The sequence below is a fragment of the Euprymna scolopes genome, chromosome 3, assembly GCF_053919585.1.
Source record: "Euprymna scolopes isolate OS-2025 chromosome 3, ASM5391958v1, whole genome shotgun sequence".
Taxonomy (NCBI): Eukaryota; Metazoa; Mollusca; class Cephalopoda; order Sepiida; family Sepiolidae; genus Euprymna; species Euprymna scolopes.
Window position 1 is genome coordinate 194,397,643 of NC_136484.1, and position 20,503 is coordinate 194,418,145.

Sequence of the window (20,503 nt, forward strand, 5' to 3'; positions counted from 1 at the left end):
ATTGCCTTTTTTGTTCCAAATAAGAATTTTCTCATAGTTGTTGTTGTGTTAACCACTTGTCAGTATATCCCCTCCTCTAAATCTGAGTTGTTTTTAGTAAAATGCATATTGCTGACATGTTGTGCCTAATTGCTCCAGGAAATAATCTGGGATCAATTAGGCAACACTTTCACTTTTAATGGTTCTTTTTAATTATTTCTTAAGCATTTTCTTTTCGGAATTTTTGAGATGAAGATTGAAAACCCTGTTTATGAGAATTACTATTCCAATCTTATTATTCGCAACATTTTGGCCACAGTAACCTTCTTGGACATTGTTTTGAACATAGCAACCTTCTAGTTAAATTTGAGAACCTTGTTTGCATAGTCAACATAAGTATTTCCAAGATTCTTAAGTTATAAAAGCTGCAACTTAATAAAATCTGAGGTTACGTTGATCAAAACATTGTGGATATAACAAGATGACGATAGTTGTTCAAATAATCCAAGAATAACGATTAATGTTAAAAGGAAATTTTTCTAATTGCCGAAATAAATTTATCTTGTGAACAATTATTCGATTCCTTTTTGTATTGTTTTATAAATGCATCTTTTTTTACATGTTTTTTTTTTTTTTTTTTGTAAATGTATCTTTTTAAACATATTTAAAGTTCTACAAAATTTAATTTTTATTGAAGTTGTTACTAAAAAAATGTTAATGCCAAACTTTTATGAGAATGGCTTTTCAGTTTTCACTAAATTAAAAAATAAAAAGGAACAACATTGCTTGTTTACATTGTTGATATTTTAAACCAACGCATTTCAGGTGAAAACATTACTACATACTTATTTGTCATGTTGAAATTAGTATAAACTTGCAGTTCAGCCCGGTTTTGCTCAGGCTCTATGTACTGTTTATAACTTGCTCTACGTGTTAATACACTTTATGTAAGATTTCAAATGTTTAGACCAAAATTTGTTGAGTAATTTCAGAAGTTAATTTTTTTTTAACTTTGACCCCTTAACATTTATTATTTTGGTCTCAAATCAAATTAAAGTTTTACCCATGTCCAAGTTACCAACATCTAAAATTTCACGTCTTTAGACCCAAAATTGGCTGAGTAGTTTGCTTGGCACCGCAAAGATCAAATCTTTTTAACTTTAACCCCTTGGCAACTCAAATTTTCGACCCAAACCGATTAAAAAGCTTGCCCTATCTCTGAATACCCTTTATGTAAAATTTCAAATGTTTAGACCAACAATTGGCTGAGTAATTTAATATTTGACCCCTTAACATTAATTTTTTTCGTCTCAATTCAAATTAAAAAGTTTGATCCATGTCCAAGTAACCTACATTTAAAATTTCAAGTGTTTAGACCCAAAATTAGCAAAGGAGTTTGGTAGAGTTTTCAAAAGTCAAATCGTTAGGGAAATGTACACAGACAGATATTTTCACTTTTATAAATATATAGATTCCAAAAATTAAGAAAAATTCATCAAGTAGAAAAAAAATTAAAGGAGAAAATAAAATTTTTTTAATTAAGATTTATCACATTTTAATTTGAAACAGTTGTGCGACTAATTCTGTATGACAAACAAGGGAGATAATCCTTGACAAATTATGGATCCGCCATTTTTAAACCAGCGCATTTCAGAACATAATTGTGGCTGATTTTTATTAAAAATACATCTAGCACATCCTCTACTGGATCATTTTTCCTAATTTTTGGAATTATACTAATTTTTCTATGACCCATAAGTATGTAATGTTTTCACCTGAAATGTGTTGGTGTAAAAAATCACCAATGTAAACAAGCATCGGAACAACTTTTGTAGTTTTGTTAAAAAAAAAAATAATTTGTAAAACTGTTTATTATTGTTGTTAGTCATTGTTTTTTGAAGTGGCTGCAGTTAATGTTGAAGTCATTGCAAAATGGCTTCTTGTTGCTAAACTTCTCTCCCTCCTCACCCTTTTTTTCTCTTTTTTTTTTTTTATTGTCTGTTCAATATCACACCCCTTTTCCCCCACCCCCACTTAAAATTTTTCTTCACACCCATGCAGCTATTGATACTCTCCCAAATAAACTTTCTAAAAATATTTGATGCTCAAGCAGTTCATTGTTTATATCGGTTACTACCCTTATTTCTGCCAATCATGTATTTTCTATACTTTTCTGTATTTCCAATTCCAAAATCACTCTGCAAGTAAAGAGATTTTTAAATGACCCATGAAGGTGTTGGTGTGTCATTTTATAGACTGAACAAAAATATCCTTATTCATCTAACATTCAATTTAAGTGGATAGGTGCTTATTTTTGATGAAGAAATCTTTGGAATTAAGGTTTCTCATGTGTAGATCTCAAACACTTTCTGTATTGAAGTGGTTGATCTACCTCACAGCATTTCAGATTTACATGTTCCAGCACGCAGTTGCCAAACTTCAACAGAACAATCTATTTTTGTTTTTCTTTTAGTTCCTTTTATTAAATTAGAAAACTAAATGGAACCCACTTTTATTTCTTTGTATCTGTTTTGAAATTGTTTAATGTGTCACACCCATAACTTTGGCTGTCTCAAGGGGAAAGAATACGAAAACGGTTTATTAGATATTGCGATTGTTGGGCAGAGTTAATCATGTCTGGCATCATCTTGAACGATTACAGATGATTCCTTCAAGATTTGACGAATAAATTTATAACTTTCATAAAGTATATCACCATGTGACTTTGTCCAACGAGAACAAAGCTTTGCTATGGACTTTGAAACAGTCACCGACTTGAGAGGTAGTCATAAACTTTTCGACCCCAAGCTGAGCATTGGATAATCCCTCATTTAAATGTACATTTATATTTAAAAACATCTACCACAATATGTGGATATCCTCGAAAGAAAAGGAAAAAGTTGGCTTTTTCGTTTTTAATTCCCATAGATTAACATTTTTTCTTTATTAATACTTTTTTTTTTTTTTTTTTTTTTTTTTTTTTACTTTTTCATGCTTTGTTGCAATTTCCTTAATATTTTTCTGAAGCCACTTTTTGTCATTAAGTCCGAACATTTAATTTTTATTAAACAATTGTCTAAGCATATATTTTTAATCTCAGTGGCTAGTTCGTTAAAATATGACACTTAAATTCAAACAGCAAAATATTAAACTTAAGTTGATGATGAAATTAATTTTTTTTTTTTTTAATATTTAACATTTCTTTGCAATTCTTTAAATCTAGATGATTTAGATTTACTATGCCTTTTTAAAAAAAAAAAAAATTAATTTTTAATGCCGATTACTTTTTGTTAGTTTTGTTTAACGGTAAAGCGTCTGCCAAGTACTATTAAATCTACTGCATGACAACCATGTACATTTCTTCTTGCTCATTGTTCCTCCATAACCACTCGTTGTCACTGTAATGTTGTCTAAAGCAGTTTGTTGAAGTGTTCAAAACCGAATAGATTTATACCCAATTTATTACCAGACACCTGTCCATTGCCATCGGAAAGGACAAATTGACCGCCAAAATACAGCTTTTAAGGTAATTTCTCTCTCTCTCTCTCTCAATTTCTCATTTGACAAAAATTGAGATCTATCTCTTTATATATATATATCTATCTCACCTTAGTAATCAGCCTGTTGCTCGGAAAATCCACCTATGATATGTCATCTGCTGCTTGTGGGAATCCTCTCGGAAGCATTTGCATACAAGTGAGACATTGATTGTCAAAGAAAGTATTAAAGAAATGTTTGATCTCTTGGGAGAGATTTTCCTCCTATTATTATACCTACTCTTCCTTCTGCTGTCATCGTTATTTTTTTTAATAATTTCTTAATTGTTTGTCTCACCAGTTCTTTCGCCACAACACGCATATGACATAAACATAGGCTGGAGGTGGTGGTGGTGGTGGTGGTGATGGTGCCGGTTGCGTGTTGAATGTATGCAAAGATTTTTGTCCACTAAAATTATCTACTACTTCTTCATCTGTAAATTTTAATACTTTAAAAACTGTTATTTTGAGGCCATGTTGCCACTGATAGTGGTCAGCGTGCTAGTTGTCATGGATAAAACTTTTTTTATTATTAATTCAACATTGTACTTGGTAAAAACCGTTAACTTTTTTTATATTCATAATATGCAATTTAATGTGTTGCAACAAGTTCACTGTTTTATTTGAACATCCGTAAGAAACCTTTTCAGGTAATTGGGCTCATTTTAATTATGTTCTGTGTTTTGCAACATTAATCTGAAGAACTGAATGGTTTTAGGTTGCGTTCTAAACTATCCTTTTTTTTCTCTGTATATAAAGGACTAAAATGCCGCAAACAATTTAATATTTATTTCCTTGTTTGACCACAAATAAAAAATGAGTAATCGACAGTTTTTTAAGCCTCATTCCACACCCCTCTCCCTGTAATCATTATTAATTGATTATAATTGTTGAAGTTAGTAATGGTCGTCTCTTTAATTTCTAAAGCAAGAGTTTTAAAACCTGCTCATTTTTACATAATCATCTTTTCATTGTAAAAAGATTTTAGATTCATTTTTTACCAATTCAATGCGTTTGTAATTTAATATTAAAAAAGTGAATCCACTTCTTTTTTCTTTTTTTTTCTAGTAATTTGCTTTCAAAAATGTCCTTTATTGCATTTGTATAATTAGATATAATTTTAAAAACGATTCCTTTAAACCCTAACATGACATACAATATTACATTACATGCTGAAGCAACAAAGTTTCCCTGATCTATTAATTTTATAAAATCATCCATCACAGATGCTTTTTTTATTCTCTCAACAAAAATGAAGTTCTTGCTCGTATCGCTTACTTCAAAGTAATTTTTTTTTTTACATTTGCTGAAATTTTACTCTCCTATAGACAACCATTCTATTAAACGATCGAATATCTCTGCTTATTCCATTGAAAAATGATACAAAAGTGCAGAGTAGTTGAATTGGATCAACATAGACGTTATTGAATTTTTTTATTTTTTATTTTTCAATTGTCTCGTTCAAATTATTCCATCTGGTAGTGAGGAATAAAAACCCAGCTTCCTAACAATTTGGTCTTGAAGAGATGTGAGAAACTCTTTCCTCTCATCGTTTGCTACATGAAAAAAAAACATGCTGCTCATCAACTTTTACGTTCAGATTTCTCATTACTTCTTAAAGCTGTGTCACCGGTTTTATTGAAATTAGAATAACTTTTCATACTTGATCAATGGAAAGTAGAAGAAACTATTTATAAATTTCTTTTTTATTTATTTTTCTTTTTGTAAACTTTTCAGCTATGAAATTTAATGTTAACTAAAATCGACAGCTTCTAAATTTCATATCACAAATAATTAGAAATGGCTTCTTTTACTTCCTGGCCTCAAAGATTCTCTTTCACACTTTTTTTTTTCTCCAACTCTTTTTCATTACTTTCTAGACAAATCTAAGATGGTGCTTATTATTTTATTTTTAAATTCTTTCTTTCAAAATCATTAACTGTTTGCATTTTTCCATGAAGAAAACAAGCTGCGAAACCTTGTCGTCCTCACTAGATTGCAATGATCCTTTTCCATGCAAGTCGTTCACAATCAAAATTTGTTGAAGGCCACTTTTTTAAATTATTAAGACCTCCAAAAACGAAACAAGAATTTTATCTCATCTTTTTTTAATACTTTCTCTCCTAATTTATCTTTTGAGTTTGAATGAATTTCTAATACCAGCACTTAAACTATCCTTCCAACTCTTTGGTTATTGTTTATTCAGGCTAACAAATCCTTGAACCTTCTGTTTGTAAATGTTTAAAGTTGAGGTTTCAGAGATGAAATAAGGGAAGTATTTGCCAAAATGCTGCCAAATATTTAATAAACCAGTTTTATTTCTTTTAATTTCTCAACCAACTATTGATCAACACCATATTCAATAAGGAATCTCTGATTGTACATTTCAATAATATTGTCTTATGCGTCTTTCTTGCTCATCAAATGATAATGGGGCAAATTCTACTCGTTTTTCTATGTCTCCCTTCTGAGGGCGACACAACTTAAAAGAATTCATTACTTATAAAAGTATAGAAATTCATATAGAATAATCAACTTATCAAATATGAAGTATAACTTTACAAAACGCTTTCTCTAAAATTACACATACACTTGTTTCATAGTTAAGTTTTCAGCAACTTGACTGGTGAAAAGGATCAAAAACACCTCGCAATATTAACTATTTGTAGAATCAACAATTATTTGGTCCATTAAATATTCACATATTTCGTCCATTAAATATTCACATATTTGGTGCCGCATGACATATGGTTCTCCATCATATCATCATAAACTGGATTTCCTAAGGCTTGTCTTGGGTTTCTTTGTGCCATTGGATTTAGCTCTTGTGGTGAAATACTGCTGGAATATCTGACACTCTAAGTGATCTTTTTACTCGGCTGTCTGCCTCTGGCATTGTCATTTGCACTTGCTGTGGCCATTATATCAAACTATCTTTTTATATGAATCTCTGAAGCAGTTTATTATATGTATTTTTGGCTCATTTAACTGTTGAGTTTTTCATCGACAGATCTTTTACTGTTGCTAGGATCGGCACAGTGAAAGTAAAAGGATCTTGTTACACCTTCCCCACCCACATATTAAAAACTGCCCTGGTTTTCCTCCATACTTCATCAGTCCTGCTCATTATCATACTTTTTAGGTATTTAGATTAACGCAAACACTTTGATTCTTTCTATATCTTCGGTTTGAACCATAATGATTATAGAATTAATCAAACACAAGTCATCACAATTTTGCTTGGGGGGGGGGCATTTTTAGCGTGTAATTCAACAGGATAAGAATTCAAACGATTCCATAGTCAGAAATGATGTCCCTTATGCCAATCCCTCTCCCTCCCACCAATAGTTAAACAATTAGGAGTAACTTTATCTCTGTTCTGCTACAATGCATTTTGATGTAAAAAAATAATTTTAAAAAAAAAAAATGCATTTTGATGTAAAAAAAATAATTTAAAAAAAAAAAAAAAATGGCAAAGAAATGTTTCTTTTCTGTTTGCTTTCTCTCTTTGATTTATAAAATTCCAAACGTGGACAAGTATACATGGCTGCGTGAGTGTGCATCTTTCCTTGCTAGCTGTAATCGTTAACTAGCATTGCCCTCATAATAAGAAAAGTATAACTTGTTTGTGTTTTTTGTCTGTTCACTAAATTGTCTTTTCATCATTGACCACTAACCTCTCCTCCCTTCCCTCCTTTTTTCCCTCCCTTTTTTTTATCTTCTTTGTCTTTTCAGGAAGGTGAGATGCCTTTAGACGATTTGTTGGCCATGTACGGTTACGACACAACCCCGACAATGATCGAATCCAACTGTTACCAACAAGATACTCGGTCGAGTAGTGAGGAAGAGATTCTTAGCAATCAAGATTTGACTCTCGACAAAGAAGAAATTGCACGTGACCTCCTTTCTAACAGTGATGAAGATGACAAGGAGACTAATGTGAATGACCTTATTAATATTGTTACTTCCTCACAGACAGCCAGGCTCTTGCGATGTAAGCACTTTTCTCTCTTCAGGGTGGAGAGAACAAATCCATTTCCTACTCATGGGAAACTGATTTATTTTCCTCTTCTCCAAATATTTCCATAGCACGATTCATACTGTAATTCTTAGAACTAGATAATCAAAATAAATGAAATTGTTTTTTATATTTAGAACTTTTTTGCAATTTTTATCTTTTTATCAAACAACACTTTGCATGTTTTTAAACTTATACAGAAGATGAAAAAATATTTTAGCTGTATGGTGTTTATACATTCTATATTCTTCAATTGAAAATGATTTTTTTTTTTTTTTTTTTAATTATTTTGATATGCTTAAAGCATAAAGATACTGTTTAGAAAAATGTCACAAAGTATGAAGAGAAACCTTGAAACATAAGTAGTGCTTTTGTTTGTTTTTTTACTGATGTAAACTGATTTTTTTTATTAGATGATTATGTAAAAATCCTTCCTAAAGTACATTATTGCCAATAACATAGTACAACAATAACAATTGAAAATTTGCTCGTCAAAAGCAAAGATTTATTTCTCAGATTAAATGTTATTTAGGTCCAATTTTCAAAATCTGACTGTATCTATTAGAAATTTACCAAATAAGTCAAATTAATTTCTGTTGCTAAAATCATACAAATTGTTTATTGTCATAGATTTAAAGTTGCATTTTAAACTAAACAATCAATTCCTCCATTTTTTTTTTTTTTTTTTTTTTTTTGTCTCCATAAATCTACTTGAAAATATATAAATGAATATGTTTAATGGCTTTCCATTAACGTATGACTAATTTTTTATAATTTTAGCTCACAGTCAGACGGGTAGCGAAGACGATGACCCAGATGATTATGATTATCAGCCAGAAAACGAAGAAGATTGGAAAAAGGTAAATATGCTTATCACTTTGCAAGATTTTCCACTTTCTTCTTATCACTCTTTTGGGGTCGTGTAGAGATGAATACCTTGTCCAAAGACAGTTTAGTTGCATGCTCTGAACAAATTTTATTTAACCTACAGATGAGGCCTTCACATTAGTCTGTGGCTGTGGGAATGATAGTAACTATACTCCCGATTTGTTTTTTTTGTTTTTTTTTTTGTTTTTTTTTTACATGGGGGTCACCACTTATCAAGGCCCGAAGGCCACTCAGGGATAAGGGTTATTGCGTGTACAGTAATCAATGAGATAGTATTGTGGTAATCATTAGTATTGGGGGTTTTGATAGAGTGTCTAACTTAAGGGGGTGGTTTGTCAGGAGTTTGTTTATGTTGGACTTGAAGACGTCCAAGTTGTAGTCAGGTGGGAAACAGGCAAGCGGCAGAGAGTTCCACTGGCGTGCAGTTCTAAGAAAGAAGCTTTGCTCATGGAATCTACGTTTGGATTTAGGCACAGATAAAGAGTGGGGAAAATTATTGACAGTAATTTCAGCCAGACGGGTGTTTCTCGTGAAAGATTGGCGAGGGAGGACGAGGGATTTGAGCTCAGATGAGCACTTGCCATGGAAATAACGATAAAACAGAGACAGGCTCACAACGTCTCTTCTGTAGGCTAGAGAGGTTGCAGGGAAGAGAAAAAGGGCATCCCCCACTAAGCCACAAAGTCTATTTTGTACTCTGTCAAGGCAGGATAGGCTGTTTTTAGCAGCTCCTGCCCAGATGTGGCAGCAGTACTCTATCCTTGGACGTACTTGGCTTTTATAAAGATAGAGAATTGCATCAGTAGTGAAATATCTTCTGGAGCGGTAGAAGGATCCCACCATTTTCCCAGCGTCCCTGGCAACAGACTTGATGTATGTGTTCTATTTCAGATCAGGAGTAAAGGTCAAACCCAGAAGCTTGTCAAAACAGAGAGCCTCCCCAAGACGAGAGCCATCCATTTCAATTGATGCCAGATGAGGATCAGAGCGTTGATGATGTACAGATAGAAGCTTGGTTTTAGATGCATTAAAAGTGACCAGCCACCTCTTCCATTGTACCACGCGTTCAAGATCAGAGGAGAGAGAATTAGAGAGAACTTTGTCATTTATGACCTTTGATGTGTTGCCATAGATGGTCGTGTCATCAGCATAGATGTCAACGAATGATTTAAGTATGTGTTTAGGGAGATCATTGATGTAGATCAGGAAGAGAGTTGGGCCCAGGATTGACCCCTGAGGGACTCCAGCATTAATACTGTGGGCCTCTGATTTCTACCCATCAACCACTACTCTTATGACCCTATCAGAGAGAAATGATTTAATGATTGAGAAAACATTTCCAGTAATACTGTAGCTGGAAATCTTGTGAAGTAGGCCCTTATGCCATACCTTTTCGAAGGCCTTCAATATGTCAAGAGCAATTGCCCTGGAAAGGAAACCTTTGTCAAGAGATTCACTAATCCTATGTGATATAACCATTAGCACATCTGTTGTAGATCTTGCAGAGCAGAAACCATATTGCATGAAGGTTGTTTCTGTTGAGGTGGTTGACTACTTCTTTATTTAATATGGATTCCAACAACTTACTCATGACACACAGGAGACTTATTGGTCTGTACTGAGAGATTGTAAGAAAAATAGGTTATAGTCAACTAACATACTTAACTTCCGGTGTAGCACTACCTGAAGCAGTGACAAGGCAAATCAATTCCTTCGCGTTTTTTCTCTTGGCCCTATATCCTCCTTGTGCATGTACTCTTTTTTTATTACGTTTTTCCAATCATTATTTTTTATTTAATAATCATTGAAAGTTTTGTTTGGGTCTTATTTTGATTAAGAATTATTGAATTTTTTTTAATTTTATTTTTTTTTTTTTTATAATTGTTAAACACTTTTTAAAATCTTTCTAAGTAATGAGCTATTTAATAAAGACTAATTGTGTTAGTTTTATCTATATAATTTTGTTATGTTTTTGTATACGTTTCACTAATGTCTTTTTCTTATATTTTATTTCAATAAATCGCTTCACAGTAATATTGAAGAAAAACAGAAGTGAAGAAACTAATTTGCCTTTTCACCACTTTTGGTAGTGCTATGCTTGAAGTTAGGAAGTATGTTAACTGACTATAACCAAAAAAATAATTTGTGCCATTTTTATTAGTTCAGTTAATCAAAAAGTTAGAAAATAAAACTTCATGTTTCTCAATTTTTCAGATGATGGTTGATCGTTTGGATTATTTGTTCTTTTATCTTGAATGTTATTCTTGCAACTTTTCGGCCAATGTTACATCCGACCATGTTCAGGTTTATCTTGTCTAACTCAGAAATCTGTAAAGACTAGTGGATAAAGTACTTGGTCAAATTCAGTTGTAAGTTACACTCTTTTAGGGGTTGCTGGTTAAATCCTCAGTGTGGGCAATACTTAAAGTAGACTTGGTTAGGACTCTTACTCAATCATGCCTAATGGAATGAGAGTATGTTAGTCCCATGGATTTAATATAAGGTTTCATTCGAAATTTAATACAGATTTTAACCAGATACACATAAATTTGCTTTCAAATGAAAAATAGGAAAGTCTGAATAGGTGTGAAGGAATGGAAACTTTTTAGTATATCTACTAGGTTAAAATACGTTATTTTGTTGGGGTTCACAGTCTGAAATAAAATTTAAAAAGAAACAAATGAAGAAATCACTTTAAAATGAAGCATTGAAGAATTGCTTAAAAACGATATAATTTTGATGCCATTAGAATTGGTAATTAAAAAAAATACAACTTTTTATTTAACAAAGATAAGTAGCCAATGAAAAGAACTAATGTAAATCGTGAAGCGTCTTTTTATATTTAACAAAATAAAAAGATTGGAGCAGATATAGTTTGTAATTGTTGACATAGATTGGAATTTCAATATTTTATATATTTGATGCACACACATTTTAAGTTTCATACATGCATACTCATCTGACCAAGTTCATCTAGTAGTCAATCCATGATCCAAAGGGTCATCTGTGATCTAGATAAAATGTTAAAGGGCCCAATAGAGACCACCAAAAGAGAAGGCCTGGTAACTGAAAAATGACATTCCGCAATGTAGGTAAGGTTTGTCAAACAGTCAGTAATGGATGAGAGCTTTTTGAAAAAGAACATTAGAATATTTAAAAAAAAAGAAAGGAATTAAATTAATACTGAAACTGAACTTTATAAAATATAACAATTATCTATGTACAATTATATAAGCTGAAAGCCGGGTATACTCAAATATGGACAAAACTGAATCATGAATTTAGGGAATAAACAAAAACAATAAAAATAATTTTAACAATGAAACGAACAAAAAATAATTTTAACAATGAAAACGAACAAAAAATAATTTTAACAATGAAAACGAACAAAAAATAATTTTAACAATGAAAACGAACAAAAAATAATTTTAACAATGAAAACGAACAAAAAATAATTTTAACAATGAAAACGAACAAAAAATAATTTTAACAATGAAAACGAACAAAAAATAATTTTAACAATGAAAACGAACAAAAAATAATTGTAACAATGAAAACGAACAAAAAATAATTTTAACAATGAAAACGAACAAAAAATAATTTTAACAATGAAAACGAACAAAAAATAATTGTAACAATGAAAACGAACAAAAAATAATTTTAACAATGAAAACGAACAAAAAATAATTTTAACAATGAAAACGAACAAAAAATAATTTTAACAATGAAAACGAACAAAAAATAATTTTAACAATGAAAACGAACAAAAAATAATTTTAACAATGAAAACGAACAAAAAATAATTTTAACAATGAAAACGAACAAAAAATAATTTTAACAATGAAAACGAACAAAAAATAATTTTAACAATGAAAACGAACAAAAAATAATTTTAACAATGAAAACGAACAAAAAATAATTTTAACAATGAAAACGAACAAAAAATAATTTTAACAATGAAAACGAACAAAAAATAATTTTAACAATGAAAACGAACAAAAAATAATTTTAACAATGAAAACATAAAATACAAAAACTAAAAATGGAATCAAATTCAAACAAATAATTTAAATACAAACTATAAAAGTTACTGGTGAAGAAATATTGTTGAATCGAACTAAAACAAAATCACGATAATTTAGTTGAGATTTTAGATGAGGATTAATGATGTTTATTATTCAGACTAATGTCAAACATTCAACTAAATTGTATTATTTGTAATATTCTGGCACAACTTAATGAAAAACCATTTTCAAAAATCAAGCAAACACTATCTCCAATTGCCTACATTTTGCTACAACAACGTGATGTCATTTTTCAGTTAACAGGCCTTCTCTTTCAGTAGTCTCGAGTCAATCAACTTTCTTCCTGGTTTATGGATGCTGTTGTCTTTTGATATAAACAGTTAACTCCACTTTTTTTTTTTTTTTTTTTTTTTTTTTTCTTTTTTTTTTTTTTTTTATTACATTTTCACCCCAAACAAGGCAAATTGCCACTTTGGTGTAGGGGGCTACTATCAGGGGCAACAACTACTGGGGTACTATGTAGGGATTTGGGCAGCAAGATGTCGGTTCACGTTACACTTGAACTTCTGCACGTCAGTACTGTTGGGGAAGCAGGGACCTGGAATGGAATTCCAGAGTCTAGCGGTTCTGGGGAAGAAACTATTGGAGTAAAAAGATCTTTTACATCTAGGGATCTCTACAGTGTGGGGGTGGGATTTAGCAGCCTGTCGGGTTTGTCGAGGGTGCTCACGTCGTGGGGGAACAAGTGCTTGCAGTTCATCAGAGCATTCACCATTAAAATACTTGTAGAACAGGCAGACGGACGCAACATTTCGTCGATGGGACAGAGGCTGAAGCTTAGATGCCAGTTCAGGGCCTATCAGGTTTGCGACTCTCTTTTGAACCTTGTCAAGGAGCGAGAGACTAGTAGCAGATGCACCAGCCCAGATGTGGCAGCAATACTCCATACATGGGCGAATGGTTGCCTTATAGAGGTACAGGATACTTTCGGGTGTTAGTAGTTGTCTAGCACGGTAGAGAGAGCCTACCTTTCTTGCGGCGGCCCTGGCAATGCCTTCAATGTAATTGTTCCAACTCATGTTTCCTGTGAACGTTAGGCCAAGGAGTTTGAAAGATGGACTCTCAGATAAAGAGTCGTTGGCCATTGCTATTGGTGGTAGAGAGGGTTTCTTGTAATTATTGAATGAAACTAGTTTAGTCTTGGCAGCATTGAACGCGACCAACCACTTTTGTCCCCATTCCACTACAGATTGGAGGTCTTCCTCTAGTGTTTCTGCCATTTCTTTAGAAATGTGTTCATTCGTCTTCCTGTCGTGCCTGCCATAGAGTGTAGTGTCATCAGCATATATACCCATCTCAGAGGCAATTTTGTCGGGGAGGTCATTTATGAATATCAGGAACAATAGAGGTCCAAGGATAGAACCCTGGGGCACCCCCGCATTTATATCATATTGTTTAGATGTACGACCGTCGAGGACAACCTGGATTTTTCTCTTATCTAAGAAGGATTTAATTATGTTAAGTATTCTACCAGTGATACCGTATGATCTGATTTTCCTGAGGAGACCCTCATGCCATACCCTGTCAAAAGCCTTAGATATATCTAGAGCTACCGCTCTGCCTTCCCCCGCTTTGTCCAGTGAATGGTATATATGTTCTCTTTTTTGGATGACTTCTACGTGTATACAATTCGCACATGCATGGAGTGTTGTTGCCATGCCTGGACTGGTGTGTCTACCACTGGTCTCTCATTCTGCGATAAGCTTAAAAAAAGAGTATCACATTTAATAAATCTTGCATTATCAGCAAAAATCCAACTGTCCCCTCGCTGCAATGTTGCATCCTTGTGCCTGTTTTACAAGTATCTTAATGGAATGTGCTCTGATTAACTCGTTACACTTGTAACCCCTCTCAACGTACATACCCTCGACATTACCCGTTCAGCAAAAACGTCCCTAGATGCCAGAAAGCTTCCTACTCTAATATTTTCTTCTCTCAAACTGCTATACTTTGGAATCAAGTTGCTTTTTTCCTTGATTCTACTGACACGCAAATGTTTACATGTAATCTAAACCCACATTTTGCTTGTCTCCTAAACAGCGTTCCATATAATCGGCCTTTACCTCCAAGTTGCGATATGCCTTGTTTGGTTAAACATGACTATTAAAAATAAATAAAAAATACTGTCTATAAAACAGGCTTAATAAAACCCAAAATGTTTGTGTGCAGCTCACTTGCTATAAGTATATTTTTATACTAATATATTTTCCAACGGAACTTGAATTTTTACTTTATTTGCTTATGCTTTGTTTTTCCTCAGGTAATACAAGTAGGACATGACTATCAGGCACAAGTTCCTGAAGGCCTTAGTAAATATGGTGATGCGCCAGGTGAGTTTTTCTTTTCTATTGTTTCTTATACTTGTTTAGGTCCTAACATAATTGTTTGGTTAATTCCTATTCTATTCAAATGAATGCAACCCATGTCACACAATGTCTGAACTATCTTCCAAGTTCGTTGAAGACCATTCACACTTCAACAATCATCCTATTCGCCGTTTTCATCCGTATTCAGATTGATCCAGCACCACTGATTGGATTGGAGACTTATCCGTAGGGTGTAGTTAAACGGATGCTTTTTCAGTCACAGATTTTGCTATCAGTATCTGGTTGGCAGCATACACCCAATGACCTTGGGACTGAGAATTTCTCAGGATATAACAAAATTAATGATGATGACAAAAATTTCTTTTCATAATATGACTTGATCATTAATAATTTTGTACTTAATGCAATTCATTATTTTCAACAAAATTAACTTTTTCTTTTTTTAAATTTATTTTCTTAAAGATGTATTTTTTTAGTCAAATTTTTCTTGAATCGATTTTCATGTGAACTTTTTTATTTTATTTTTTTTTCTACAGCCTATGAAAATGAAGATCGGTTATTGTGGGATGCAAGCAAATTGCAAGATACTGAAGGTTAATATCTTTTTATTTACTTGAGTCACCCATACCAAAATTGTCTGTGAAAATATCAACTTTTCATAGACAATTTTTATATATGCTTTGATTAATATTTTGTCTTCTTGAACAAGTTTCATGTTAACTTATCTGTAATTTTTCTTAGTTACGTTTAAAGAAAACTTGCATATCCGTTTCCCTACTTGGTGGTAACACATCAAACTTTTTTTTTTTTTTTTTTTTTTTTTTTTTTTTAAATAGAATATGTATTGCAGTGATGAAACTAATTTTGATTCAGTATCTTTTTTCTCCTTCTTCTCTCCAAGAAAAAAATTTACCAGAAAGGAATCTAGTGTTTAAGTAGCAATTTTGGTTTTGGATTTACTTTTCTTTTTTCTTTTTTTATAAAAATGTTAGATTCTTGTGGTGCACGTAGTTATTAATTTGACTAATATGTTTGCCATTTCATAGAAAAAACCTTTGAGTCAAGGATTTGAACATTTTAATTTTCTTGTTTTGTTTTATATAAACAAAACCAACTTCAGATAATTTCACTAGAAATAACTTTTCTGCTTGAATATTTTCTTTTCTTTTTGTAGTATGTACTTATCTTGAACAGTTCCATGCGCAGAGCATGTCAAATTCAGACGGAGTAAATGAAGTACCAACAGGAAAACACATCAAAGATGACGAACAGGTCAGAATACTTTTAAGGATTAAACATTTTGCTTAAACACCAAAATAATTATACATAAAGATACAAGTCAATCTGTCTTTTCAAATCACTCGATTAGAAACTTTTAGTTTATATCATCTTTACACCTAGAGTAGGGGGAGGGGGTCAAATAATCATCAAAATCGGCTATAATAAGTTACAATATGTAATTGTGATATTCCCCTTACCTAAACAATCCCCCCCCACCACCAATTCTTAAAACAAAGAATACAGAAGCCATAAAAAGTTCTTACCTTGATAACTTATTTTAAGTCGAAAGTTTGAATAAAGTTTCAAAATATTCTTTTGCTTGTCTCAAGGAGGAAACATGTTTCATCCATTTTGAAATGTTTCACTGCTTTAGAAGCATTTTTTGATGTAAAAGTAAATCTGTCAGAATGATTGTAAAAAAGATATAAACTGTTTGGATTGTAACTAAAACCAGAACAGGTCGTGTTACTATTTTTATTACAAAGAAATGAGTTGATAAAGTGATTGAAGTCGGTCATGTAAGTGATTAAAACATTGAAGTGCTTTCCTGACTGCTGGAAAACTGCTTCTAGGGTACCAGTTTTCAAGAATTCTGGTGAAAGAACTGACCCATTAAGTTATCACCCAATTAGCCTCCTCCTGCTTTTCCCCAAATTATTTGAGTCCATAATTTTTTTTTTTTTTTTTTTTTTACACAGTGATCACCACTTATCAAGGCCCGGAAGCCACTCAGGGATAAGGGTTATTGCAAGTACATTACATTAGTGAGGAGATTTGATGAAGTATTTACTTAAGGGGGCGGTTCAATAGGAATTTGTTAACGTTGGACTTGAAGACATCCAAGTTGTAGTCCAGTGGGAAGCAGACAGACGGAACAGTTCCACAGGCGTGCAGTTCTAAGAAAGAAGCTTTGTTCGTGGAATCCGCGTTTTGATTTGGGCACAGATAAAGAGTGGGGAAATTTTTCACAGTGGATTCAGCTAGATGGGTGTTTTTCGTGAAAGATTGGCGAGGGGGGGACCAGAGATTGGAGTTCAAACGAGCACCTGCCATGGAAATAACGATAAAACAAGGATAGGCTCGCAACGTCTCTTCTGTGGGAGAGAAGTTGCAGGGTAGAGAAAAGGTCATCCCCCACTAAGCCACGAAGTCTATTTTGTACTCTGTCAAGGCAGGATGGGCTGTTTTTAGCAACTCCTGCCCAGATATGGCAACAGTATTCCATCCTTGGACGGAATTAATCAAGTTCTAGTCCATCACCTTACAGCTGCTAAACTTTTGACCGACCATCAATATGGATTTAGGCAAGCCGGTTGCACAGCAGATATCCTAACTGAACATATATACCATTCATTGGACAAAGCAGGTGAGAGTAGGGCGGTAGCCCTTGATATGTCTAGGGCTTTTGACGGGGTGTGGCACGATTTCTCAGTAAAAACAGATCATATGGTGTCACTGAAAGAATACATAACGTAATTACCTCGTTAAGAAGAATCCAGGTAGTCCTCGACGGTTTTACATCTAAACAATATTATATAAATGCGAGAGTACCTCAGGGGGTCTATTCTTGGACCTTTATTCCTAATATTCATAAATGACCTGATAAAATTGTCTCTGAGATGGGTATATTTGTTGATGACACCACAATACAGGCACGAGAGGAAAACAAATGAACATATCTAAGGCAATGGCAGAAACACTAGAGGAAGACCTCCAATCTGTAGTGGAATGAGGACAAAAATGGATGGTCACATTCAATACTGTTAAGATTGAACTTGTTTCCTTCAATAATTACAAGAAATCTTCTCTACCACTAATAGCAATGGCCAAAGACATTACCTGAAAGTACTTCCTTTAAACTCCTCAGCCTAACATTCACAGGGAACATGAGTTGGAACAGATACATTGAGAGCATTGCCAAGGCTACTGCGAAGAAGATGGGCTCTCTCTACCGTACTAGAAAACTACTTATGCCTGAAAGTATCCTGTATCTCTATGAGGCCATCATTCGCCCATGTATAGAGTATCGTTGTCACTTTTGGGCTGGTGCATCTGCTACTAGTCTCTCACTCTTGGATAGGGTTCAAAAGAGTCGCCAACCTAATAGGTTCTGAACTGTCATATAAGCTTCAGCCTCTGTCCAATCGATGAAATGTTGCATCCCTCGGCCTGTTCTACAAGTACGTGAATGCTCTGACGAACTACAAGCACTTGTACCCCTTCAACGTAAATACTCCTGACAAACCCGACAAGCAGCTAAATCCCACCTCTACGCAGTAGAGATCCCTAGATGTAAGAAAGCCTTCTACTCCGATAGTTTCTTCCCAGAACTGCTAGACTTTGGAACTCCCTTCCAGGATCCTGCTTCCCCAATTGTACTGACGTGCAGAAGTTCAAGTGTAATGTGAACAGACATCTTGCTACTCATTTCCCTTCATAATATCCCTGCAACTTATGTCCCCCTATAGTAGCCCCCTACACCAAAGTTGCACTGTGCCTTGTTTGGGGTGAAAATTGAATTAAAAAAATTAAAAAAGTTGATGTTAGAAAATTTTTACAGCAATGTTTGGGTTGAGTGAAGATGCAAAAGATGAGTTTTATGATGAACTCATAAATTTGGTTGCATTTCAGGCTGTGTAGTTGAAGCTTGCATGAAAGTTCAGTGAAATTGTTGAGGTTCTTGAGAAAATATGTATTGAATGCTATTGTGCGCAAGAAACTTATTGCAAAAATAAATTTGCCCTGCACTGGAAATGAAAACGGAACGGGTAGTATTGATATTTTGATTGCAGTGAAATGGGAAGATAAAGTGATTGCAGTTAACTGTAAAAGAACAAATCATGTTGATTGTTGCGAAAACTTTCACAGCTGTATTTTTATGGCAACATTTAAATGTTGTTTTTGGTTGAATCCTTTTTGGTTGAATCATTCAGTCAATGTTGACTGAAAAAATTTTTTTTTTTTTTTTTTCCCCAAAAACATTTTTAAACATTTCTGGTCATCCATATTTTTTTTAGGCTCTTTACTTATTATTACAATGTGGACACAACACAGACGAAGCCTTACGGCGGCGGAAAATGCAAGCTGTTTCTCCGACAGGTAATTTATTTTATTAGAATTATTTTGTTCTGTGTTATTTAAAAATATATACATATGTTTGAATGTATTCCTTGTCTTAAATCTTTTAAGCATCTGATGTATTTAGAATTGATATATTTTTAAATTTTTATTTTGTGTCATGAATGATCGTAAAGATACTTGTCTTTTTTTTTCATTTAAGATTTTAAAATTCTTTCATCCATATTTTAAAATTATGATTAATGAAAAAAATTATAATAAATCGATTTTTCTATGTTATTTTGAATGTTACTTTTGCTGATGTTGTGCAGCTGCGGGTTCTGTAGTTGACAGGGTGGGGGATGGGGTTATTCCGCTCCCAAATTCCATATCTGCAACTTTTCGTTCATGTTGCTGTAGTGACTTGCGCTCTCTGTACGATTTGTTTGAACGCAGAACTCGCAAACAATCGTTCATGTTTGTGCTTTGAAAACCAATTGTGGCCAAAACTCTTCTTTCCAAAATTTCTTTCTCCAAGCATTCAACTCTCGAATTACTCTTTCATGAAACTACTTTCACATCTATTTTTCTTGCTAATCAAACTATTCCCTCTCCCATACACAATACTTTTGTCTCATTATTTTTCTTTATTTGGTCTAAGATTTCCTTTATTTCCCCCCTCTTTCACTCTATATTCCTATATCTTTTTCTGCATACACTCTTTCAACAAGGCCAGCAAAATAAAATTGTGTTTTTCTTTTAGTCTTGTTTCTCTTCAAAAATCTTAACTCACCTAATATCTTCTCTAGGCTTTCCCCCTTCCCACCCGGTTTCCCTCGATAACATTTTCTTCTTTCAACTTGCCAGCTTAGTTTGTTCTCATCTCGTTAGTGTATAAGATGTGCAGAATTAATGTAACTGTATTGCCATCGTTATCGTGTCGTCATCGTTTCTGCCGCCTGCAACCCGACTGTGTACTGCATAAATATTGTGCATGGGTGAATCCCATTGAACCAGTTTTCATGCCTCATTTCTGTAGCTGTAAACTTCTTTTGTAGAAAAAGAATCATCTTGTGACATGTTGTTGTCAACGCTAGAGGACCTTGACTTAGACTCCACGCTGTCATCTACCCGAACTATAGGTACTGACAACTTGGCTTTCTATCAAATTTGAACGGGAGACGGGTGTGTGTGTGCGTGCACATTTGCAACCAAATTGGTGCTTCTTATTGTTATTGTTTTGTATATTTATATCAAACCTTTTTTTGTATAAAATACCAGTAAGAAAATTTAACTGTTCAAAATTTTCAATTTAATTCAAATCTTTTACCT

At 33.2% G+C, this 20,503-nt stretch overlaps 1 protein-coding gene across 5 annotated transcripts in view; it reads left to right on the top strand.

The window, feature by feature from the left end:
- LOC145260464 (mesoderm induction early response protein 1-like) overlaps window positions 1-20,503 on the top strand; it is a 40,042-nt gene that overhangs the window by 13,866 nt on the left and 5,673 nt on the right. Inside the window, exons 4-11 of one of the 5 annotated variants that reach the window (XM_080118546.1) lie at window positions 3,449-3,505; window positions 7,251-7,509; window positions 8,314-8,393; window positions 14,767-14,836; window positions 15,370-15,426; window positions 16,008-16,105; window positions 19,132-19,213; window positions 20,230-20,313. In XM_080118546.1, the coding sequence (XP_079974672.1) occupies window positions 3,449-3,505; window positions 7,251-7,509; window positions 8,314-8,393; window positions 14,767-14,836; window positions 15,370-15,426; window positions 16,008-16,105; window positions 19,132-19,213; window positions 20,230-20,313 (787 nt within the window). Of the gene's footprint in view, window positions 1-3,448; window positions 3,506-7,117; window positions 7,510-8,313; window positions 8,394-14,766; window positions 14,837-15,369; window positions 15,427-16,007; window positions 16,106-19,131; window positions 19,214-20,229; window positions 20,314-20,503 lie in introns of those variants that run through there. The other 4 variants (XM_080118565.1, XM_080118556.1, XM_080118584.1 and 1 more) reach the window with 4 other exon arrangements.